Raw genomic sequence first — 9,721 nt, forward strand, 5'->3', positions numbered from 1 at the left:
GTAGAATCAGTATCACTCACTTTTCTCAGGCACTCCTTCTCAAGGCATTTGGAGAGATCCCTCTCATTCAGATGAGGCAGGGAGGGCACTCCCTGGCTTAAGCCCCTTCAGTAACTCCTCATTTTTATAAAACCTGAGCCCTGAGGCCTCTGCAGCCTGCCCTTCACACTGTGGTCCCTGCACACCCCCACAGCCCAACTCACAGCCCCTCCTCTTACTTTTAGCGCTCCAGACTCACTCACCTCTCTGTCCCGGGAAACCCTGAGCTCCTGTCTTTTCCACATTCTCCACACCAACTTCTCTGCCTTTACGACGTTCTCCACACCAGCTTCTCCTCTCCCTGTTGGGAGAAGATGGGCTTCTACTTGAAGCCACAGTGTAAGCTTACATTTTGTCCACATTGTACACCCGTTAAAAGAAGAACATAAACATCTCATCACAAACAAGGATATTTTCAACACTGGTTAGCATGGGAACTTTTGATTCCTACAAATGTACAGATAGTTTTCTAGTGAATTGTTTGTACCCCTCAGCCAGCTTTGACCATCATCAATTTGGTTCATACTGTTTAACTTTTCAACACCTGTTACCCATCAACTTACTCCCTCACTGGATGATTTTTACAACAGATCAATGAAGAGGTATCATATCATTGGTACATAAATTAACAAATATATACATTTGAAGTGTTCCACAATTCTTGTGCATTAAATCAACAGATTTCAAGGACTCTCACATTAATTGATGTTTTTTAATCATCCATGTCTAAAGTTAATTTATCGTAGGAATTGGGTAACTGAAGGAAGTACAGTGAATGCTAAGATTTGCAGATGCAGGACTCACAGCATTGCGTATTGGATTAGAATAAAGTCCAGATGGGCACCTACATTTCTAATTATTTATTGGCTTTACCCACTCCTCCTAATGCAGAAATATCTCTTCTGTGGACACAGAGCTCATAAACCCATCATTCTTCCTTTGATAATTTCCTCATCAAAGTCTACTATGGGGCTTAAGGTTGATGAGTCTATTGTTTGAATTGCATTGATCATATGGCTGATTGCAAGCTCTGTAAGGAATATTTTGTTGAATGATATCTAATGTAAAGTTTCTTAGTTATATGAATATTACTAGACATTTTTCCAACTCACCCGTATTCTGCAGTTTATTTGTTCTTGAGGGTTTTCTGTCCCCAGAATTTGCTTTATGATCTACTTGCTTCCTGTGGTTTTTTAAGCAGGACTGGGAAAGCCCATCACACCCCCTCCACTTTCTCCACATGAACCCATGGGATCCAGCATATGTGGATCCATGGACATCAGACCATAAATGAGTGAACAGAGGCCATGATTGGCAGCTGCAGAGACCAGCTGGGCTCTCAAGTCTCTGGGCCATGGGGAGGTACATGTGATACATTTGTATTTTCATATCCATATTCTTCTCCTGTCAACCAAATCCAAAGGAAAATGTTCTCACTTAATATCTTCTATTAAATGAACTTGGAATCTCAAACACAAAATATCCAGAGTTTTTTGAAAATTACTATCTTGACTTCAGATCAGTACTTCTTTTTGGAATTCCAATGTAGGTGAACACAATACATTGTATTACATGTTTATTAAACATGTATTGAGTCTGTCCTTAGCGCCAGGCAGTGTTTAAGACTCTGTAGCTACAGCAATCACAAGACAGAAAACAGCAAAAACTACAATGGAGAATCTCATGGAGGTTGGATCTCAGCAGGTGAAACACAGCGAACAGAGTCACTAACTGTAAAGAAACATCTTCATGTGGCTGATCCCACCCTGACAAGTTACTCACTCTGGGGATTTGAGCCCATTGCTGACAGCTGAGAGACCTGCATTTCTATAATTCTGAAGAATGGATTGACTTGTTCAGAACTTGATGGTGTTATTCGACTATGTGTGTTATAAATAATCCTGTGTAAACAGAATGCGGTCATTATTCTTGGCCTCATTAATGGCTGGGATCTTACTGTAGGTCACAGGTAAAACAGAATATTCCCATCCTCCAGAGGAATTCCCCAGGGTAACTAGACAGCTGAGTGTGAGGAGATAGCTTTGTCATCACATAACCTCCCTACTGCTCCCTTTGGGATGGAGAAAGAGCAGCGGAGACACCACAGCTCTGGAAGTCTGCCCCGGGAAGGTGGCAGGGAGGAAGGAAGGTAAAGAGAAGGGTGAATAAGGATGCCTGGGCAGGGGTTGGACCTCCTTTTCTTGCCCGGACCCAGAATCCTTTCTTTCCACTGCTCTCTGGCTTTTTAATTGACCTTTACGCCCACCTATCGCTGAGGAAGCCACAAACACCCTGCCCCATAATGACAGCTTGGGAGCCTTTTGCCTGTGCTGGGCCTCAGTCCTCAGTCTCTTGCACCTGCACAGACTGCAAATCGGTGTTCTCCCAAATCAGCTACTTCAGCACTGACACCTCAGCTCTCATGGTTTCTGATAGAGCTCTGGGAGGTTTGATCGTGAGCTTTAACAGCAGCCCCTTGAGTGTGAAGGGCATCATCCCACGTGCTCTACAATGCTCTGTCCTGACCCTTGGGGCTTTTGCTCCATAGAAAATAACTAGAGAGGTGGTTTGATTGCATGCAAAGTAGCCGGTGAGCTAAATGCAGCACATGTATATATATGTAACCAACCTGCACGTTGTGCACATGTACCCTAGCATTGAAAGTGTAATAAAAAAAAGAATTAAGAATAATATAAATAAAAACAGCAAATATATACATATTTGCTTCATATATATATTTATACACACACACACATACACACACACACACGTATATATATATGAAGAAATTAACCAGGTCTCTTTTCACGTGTGAAAAGTGATGGTTCACATTAATGTTATTGAAGAGCAGGGAAGGGCAGCTATGAGTCCTGAGTCTTGTGAGCTTTCCAGAGAGAAGAGGAGCGTGACACACTCGATCACAGCTACAGGCTGTTTTCAGGTTTCCATCACAAGGACACACTTAGGGCCTCAACCATTCGCCTCTTTCCTCTAGTCCTTCTCACCATGGTGTGGGTCACACACATTTGTCTCTGCTCATCTGCCACATTACTTTGCAGAGACCTCATCTCTCATGTGTACAACGCCACCATGTCCTAACTGGACCATCTGCCTTCACTCTGTCCCCTCTTTTCATCTTCCTTAGAGAAACTGAACTTTTCCTCCTGAATCTCAAACCAGAGTCTGTCTTCCTTGCTTCCAACCTCCTAATGGCTTCCTGTTGCTCACCATCTTCTGGCTCACGTCACCTCTTGTATATCTCACAATATCCCCTCTTCCCATTTTTGTTGGTGCTCACTCTTCTGTGAGGCATTATCCCTGTAAAGACAGGAACCTTGTCTGTCTTGTAAACTGTGCATCCTGAGCTCTCTCCTAAGCCTGACACATAGTAGATGTTTAGTAGACAATAAGGATGAACAGACCTTTGCATTAGTGCACATGCCTGAGGCAGACCCAGCTGGATTCTGTCCCTGCTTAATCTGACTCATCCTGAGTCTGTCCCCAGGGCAGGTTTTTCCTGGAATCAAAGACTATCGGATTTTTTTGAGGCAGTCTGACAATGCTGTTACTAAGGGCTTCCTCTGATGCCTGGCTCTGAGAGAACAAAGCTGTATTCTCTAGGTCACTGTCCCTGAACTGAGTACTGGGCCTTGGTTAGTGGGAGCACCAAGAAACATCCACACAAATGGTAAATAGACCAGCTGTCCTGGTTGTGGGAGATTCTGTTGGAAGGTCATGCTCCTAGGAGACCTGGTGTGTTCCCAACTCCCTTCCCCAGACTGCAGCACTGTTTGGACCTCCAGGGGGCTGTCTGAAGCCAACAGGAGTGATCAGCCTTGTCCTCAGCCTAAAGCCCAGAGCTGCTTAGGAAGGCCTCCTTGCAAGACTGGTGGCCTGAGAATCCGTCCTGGATCCCTGCACTCAGATATTTACTTCTATGAATCAGCAGTTTGGAGGCACTTCCTGGTCATTGTTGGTACCAGGTCACAATTCCAAGAACCTTATTGCTGCTGCTACCAGTGCAGGAGACGGTGACTGGTTTAGCCACAGACAGATGGTGCAGGCTACCAAATGAGCCCTGATTGCCCAGTACTGTGAGTCAGGAGAGAGACACGGGGTGAGGGAGATGGCTCAGTGAGTCAGGGGAGCAAAGCAGAGCCCTGGTCCTCCCAGTGCCAGTCCCTGACTCCCTGTCTCCAGCCACCTGTGCAGCGACTGAGGCGGGTGAGGAGGAGGGGGTGCAGGCCATGGTGGAGATGCCTCTAGAGCTCTGTTTCCTGAGCCACACAGATTAGGGGGAACAACGCCTCTTCCCTGGCCTCCTTTGGAGGAGGAGACTTAAAGCGAATCTATCCTGACCCCTGACTGTGCCCCTCACATAAGATGCTGAGTCTGGTTATTCTTTTTGAGGAGCGGGTGGTTGGAAGTTGGGAGAGTGTTTTCCCATCACTGTCCAGGAAACCTGAAAGGACTCGGCTGCTGAACCCAATCAACAGTAAAGGGAAACAAGGAGACCAGTGTCTGATTTGCAAGCTGAGGTCAGTCGTGAACTCACTTCCCAGGCTGCCAGAAATCCATGGGTCTCTCTTCCTATTTGATTCCTCACTCAGTCAGCACATGAGGGACAGTGCCGGAGCTTGGGAAGAATCAGCCTATTTGTGTGGTTCACTGGCTTCACTGCAAATGCAGAAACCCCAGGAATCAGGAGAGAGTACTGGCTGAGCTAAAAAAATATATATATATAAATATAAAAGAATTAGCCAACTTTGAGCTTCTTCAGAACTAAGGGTATCAGAGAGTTTGAGAACTGCGCTTTTAATACACGCATGAAGACATTGTATGTAGTTTGGGATATAAATTGTTCCTCATACCTGAATCTATTATGCTCCACCTAACATGAGCAGGAAAGTTTTGTTTCTCTATTTTGTGCATTGGGAAGTCAGGAATCATGTACTCAAGGCTTTCCATTGAAAAGCACAGGCATTTTCTCTGACCTCACAAAATCCACAGAAATGACCCAGAGTGTTTTCATAACAACATCATATAATGTCATTGTCTGACTAGCAAACAAATGGAATGACCTAAAAGCTAAAATACTTCACTGGTACTCAGTTCAAAATACAATGATCAACTATTACAATATTTTATCCTTTTAAACACATGGAACACTACCTACGTTAACTTTAAATGACAAGGGCATCAAGGTGCATCAAACCAGAGGAATGAGCACAAGGTTTAATCACCATTGTGCAAATAATAAAAACAGAAATAAAAAAATGCATCCAGATGAAGAAAAGTCCTTATTCTGATTGCTTGCGATAAGGTAGCTTAGCAGAGAACTTGGTGATTTTTTTTTTTTTTTTGGAGACGGAGTCTCGCTCTGTCACCCAGGCTGGAGTGCAGTGGCCGGATACTTTTTGATTTTATATAATAGTCATGTATTACTTTGAAAGTAACTCAGTAAAATAAATTTGAATAATATATACATAGAGAGTTTATTCTCTTTGCTCTTAGCTCAGAAAGCCCATTGTTTGAAGAAGCTTCTTTCTGGAGGAAATGTATTTAGACTCAGCCTTTGGATCTGAACCTGCTGTTTCTGTTTTTTTGTTTTTAATATAAAACAATTTTTTCTTGTTCTAATTCAATTACAGCAAATCGCTCTCACATTTCCTCCACTTCAAGGCACAAGCAGAGATAGAAATCAACTCAGACTCTTTCCTTCCCCTTTCTATGGCTGCTCCCCATGTAGGCTGTCTTGGGAGCCAGCGTGTCTGATCATGTGATCTCCACATCACAAGGGCCTAGGGAGGTTTATGTCTTGGTTTCTCTTATGAGTCCGTCACTGTGCTGAGCACCACTATAGTACAGCCAGCAGTAATACTCAGCCTCATCCTCAGGCTGCGCACCTGACAGTGTCAGGGCAGCTTTACCCCCAAGGAGGGAGCCTGAGAACCGGGCAGGAGTCCAGGAGTGTTTGTAGTTTGTATTATAAATCAGTGTCTTGGGGGCTTGTCCAGGTTTCTGCTGGAACCAGTGTGGAGAGTGACCACTGGTGACTGCTCCAGTGCTGGAAGCACAGGTGAGAGTGACTGTCCCTCCTGGGGACACAGTCATTGAGGGCTCCTGAGTCACTACAGCCTGAGAATTGGACCCTGAAACAAAAAACAGACATATGTTATGAATTAGAAGGGGAGACACAAGGATCCCTCCAAAGGCTGGTATTTGAAATCTCTCTTAACCTGGGCAGCAAGTGAGGAGGAACTGGAGGAGGAGCAGAGTCCAGGCCATGGTGCTGGTATTGGAAGGGATCCCTGGCTCCAGAGCTGGGGCTGGATTCTGATGGCTCTTTATCTCCTATTGAGCTCTCCACAGGGAGGGGGTGTGTTGTGTGCTGCTGTATGCAAATCTTTACTGCCTTTACCACCACCTAGGTCCACAGCCCTGAGAGCAGCTACACTGTGAGGGGCCAGCCCAGGGTGGCTGTGTGCTGTGGATTTGCCTTGTGGGAGGAAGCAACTGCTTTAACATTTACACGAGTCAGTGAGCAACTGTGCAGGGTTCATTAAGTTTGACCTTCTTGAGCTTGTTATAATCCAAGAGACCCAGACTGCCCCCTGGTGGCTCTCCTGGACTGAGAATGCGTGGTCTTTCCCTTGTATAACAAATAACGATTGATTTATCTATGGTCATTGCTGCAATATTTTCCAGGCCAATTCACACCCATTAATTGTCTATTGTTGCTCATTCCTGTTTGTACTACTTTCTCTTGCTGTTGTTGAAATCTTGCCCCTGAGACTATAATTGGATTTTGGTGTTACATGGTGTTCATTTTTATTTGAATGAGTAAATTAATTGTTTTAATGACCTACTGGCTTTATGTAACTATTTGTGTTGAGCCTTATATTGGATAAACAGCTCGTTTGAGAATTTTTAAAATAATTTACTTTAGAGAATTTTTTTTTCTAATGACAAAGCCTGAAGGTTAAAATTTTATTGTCAATTCCAATTGAGTGGAAACGCAAGTGAGCCATGAGGATAATCAACAGGGTCTGCATAACGATCCCACTCTCACCCACCCCATCACTCAAAATCCTCTGGAAACCAAGCCTGGGTGAGCTTTGCTGGTTGGCGATGCTTCCTACATAGAATCACACACTGTTGCCAGCAGAATGCAACATTGCCTATTACTCCACTGGGAGAGGACAACTGGATGCTTGTGCTTGGAATTCTCCTGAACTCTGCCCATGTGCCTCTTCCCTTGAATTATTTTAATTTGTATTATTTTGCTGTAGAAAAATTATATTAATGAATGTCACAGTTTTCAGTGAGTTATGTGAGTCCTACCAGGGAATCATAGGAAGTGAAGGATTGTTGGGGAGCCCTGACTGGAAAATGAGCTTCAGAATTGAGAGTGCTCTTGTGAAGCCCCAGATCTCCTAGGTTCCAAACTCACATTATCCTTTTTCTTTTTTAACTTCAATACAAGTTTTATTTGGAAAGAGTTTCTCATTTTGTAAAAGCTGCAGGGAAGCTTCTTTCACATTCACACTTGCAGAGATCTAGTAGTTTCAGAGATCTCAGTGTTGAAAGGTACATTTTCGAGTCAATAACAAAACCAAGTACATGCCAAAAGAAATCACTTTTAGATTGCTTCGGAAAGGACAGCCATTGATTCCAGGTATTCTCAGAAATGGGCTCACCACTTACTTGGAAAACAGAAAGCATGGAATCAGCACCCACAGAAGGAAGTGTCTTTGAATATGTTAGTTATTTGGACAGGATTATTCACTCCTGTGAATAATTCACTCCTGAAAGTACAGTAAGATAAAAAGTCCCAACTGGAAAAGTGTGCAGCACGCCACCAGTTTTACAGAGGGATTACAAGATCCTGGGATCAGTAGCTATCAGCTTATGACACAGAAAATAAGAGCAGTCACTGGAAGTGGAAGAAGAATGATGATGAGCAGGGAGTCTCTCACAGTCTTATTCAGCCTTTTAACTTGCCAAATGAATCAGCTATGTTCTGTAGAATCTTTGAGAAATCATTTGAGACCATTCAAAAACGACAACAAAAGCCATTCAGTATTATTCCCCAGAACGTCCATATTTGAAATGAAAGAGATACCTGTTCAGGGTGCTGTAGGCTTTTCCTTGTGAGGTCTATGGATAAGGACATGTGAAGCATCCTGCTGTGACCCTGTATCATCTGCTCACTGCTTACTGGGCTCAGCAGCTATGTCCTCATGGGGAACCAGATTCAGCCAACCTGGCCTTCTCCACCCCACCTGGGAAATGTATTCCGGTGACTGTCTGGACAGAGGTTCTATGAAGGGACTGGGAGATAAGAAGAGGAAGTTGATTTGAATGAATAAACCATTACACACCATTTCCTTTCATCTGAAACCCAAGGAGCACCCTTGCATCTTGTTTTGAAAGACATATGAGTACCCTCATTCAGAATCCTGGCTCTCACAATGTTTGGGGAGGTCCTGAGTCTGCATATTTGAAGAATAATAGAAAGAAGAATTAGAAAAGTGAGAAGGCATTATTGATTGGACATCATATACCGTGTATTTAGTGCTAACTGAGGTGCTCACTTGAGGGTAGCTGTGTTAGAGAAGCCCTGCCTTTGAGGTTCAGCTCATAGACCTGGCATCAGGAAGAGGAGACCGGCTCTAACTCTGCCTCTTCCAGCCTTTGAACCCTGTGTGCAGTTGGCAGATGAACTACAGGGTACACAGGTAAGTTTGTGTCTCAAATGAACAATATTGTGTGAGAGTTACACGTACTAATTCTTTGTCATTATTTTACTGAATTCAAACTTAACTGACCTTTGGTGTTATTATTTGATAAACTGGAGAACCCTGCATCCAGGTCACAAGCACCTCCTCTCTAATCATGGCCTACTGAATGAAAAGCAATCATAAAGCTCTTGTCAGGATTAAATGAGGTCACACTCTTAGGAATTCAAAAGCCGTTGGCCAGTAGTAAGGTTGCAGTTGTGCTAAATCTTGATACAACCTATCCAAACCTCTGGGATACAGCAAAAGCAGTGCTATGAGGAATGTTTGGCATTAAATATGTACATCACAAAGTCTGAAAGAGCACAAATAGACAATCTAAGGCTACACCTCATGGAAATGGAGAATCAAGAACAATGCAAACCCAAACCCAGCAGAAGAAAGGAAATAACAATATCAGACCAGAACTAAATAAAATTGAAACAAAAATGATACAAAAGATAAATGAAACAAAAACCAATTCTTAGAAAAGAGAAATAAAATTAATAAACCATTAGTGAGATTAACCAAGAAAAGAAGAGAAAAGATCCACATAAGCTGGATCTTAGGGTGTATCACCTCATCTGAGGTCAGGAGTTCGAGACCAGCCTGACCAACATGGGGAAACCCCATCTATACTAAATACAAAAAATTAGCAGGGTGTGATGGTGCACACCTGTAATCCCAGCTACTCGGGAGGCTGAGGCAGGAGAATTGCTTGAAACCAGAGATGGAGTTTGCAGTGAGCCATGATTCTGCCATTGTATTTTAGCCTGGACAACAAGAGTGAAACTCCATAAAAGAAAGAAAGAGAGAGAGAAAAAAACCACAATATTGCATCCCTGGAGAGATTGCAGAGATTAGTGATACCATCAAGGACTTGAAAAATGCAGGGGTGGTGA

General features: G+C 43.4%; 1 gene segment (V, D, J or C); it reads right to left on the bottom strand.

Moving 5' to 3' along the window:
- Nucleotides 1-5,850: 5,850 nt before the first annotated feature.
- LOC126964065 (immunoglobulin lambda variable 7-46-like) lies at nucleotides 5,851-6,360 on the bottom strand. The segment is given in 2 exon segments: nucleotides 5,851-6,191; nucleotides 6,279-6,360. Coding segments are annotated over 2 exon segments (390 nt in total).
- Between the last annotated feature and the right edge of the window lie 3,361 nt (nucleotides 6,361-9,721).

Source organism: Macaca thibetana, chromosome 10 (genome assembly GCF_024542745.1).
Source record: "Macaca thibetana thibetana isolate TM-01 chromosome 10, ASM2454274v1, whole genome shotgun sequence".
Lineage (NCBI taxonomy): Eukaryota > Metazoa > Chordata > Mammalia > Primates > Cercopithecidae > Macaca > Macaca thibetana.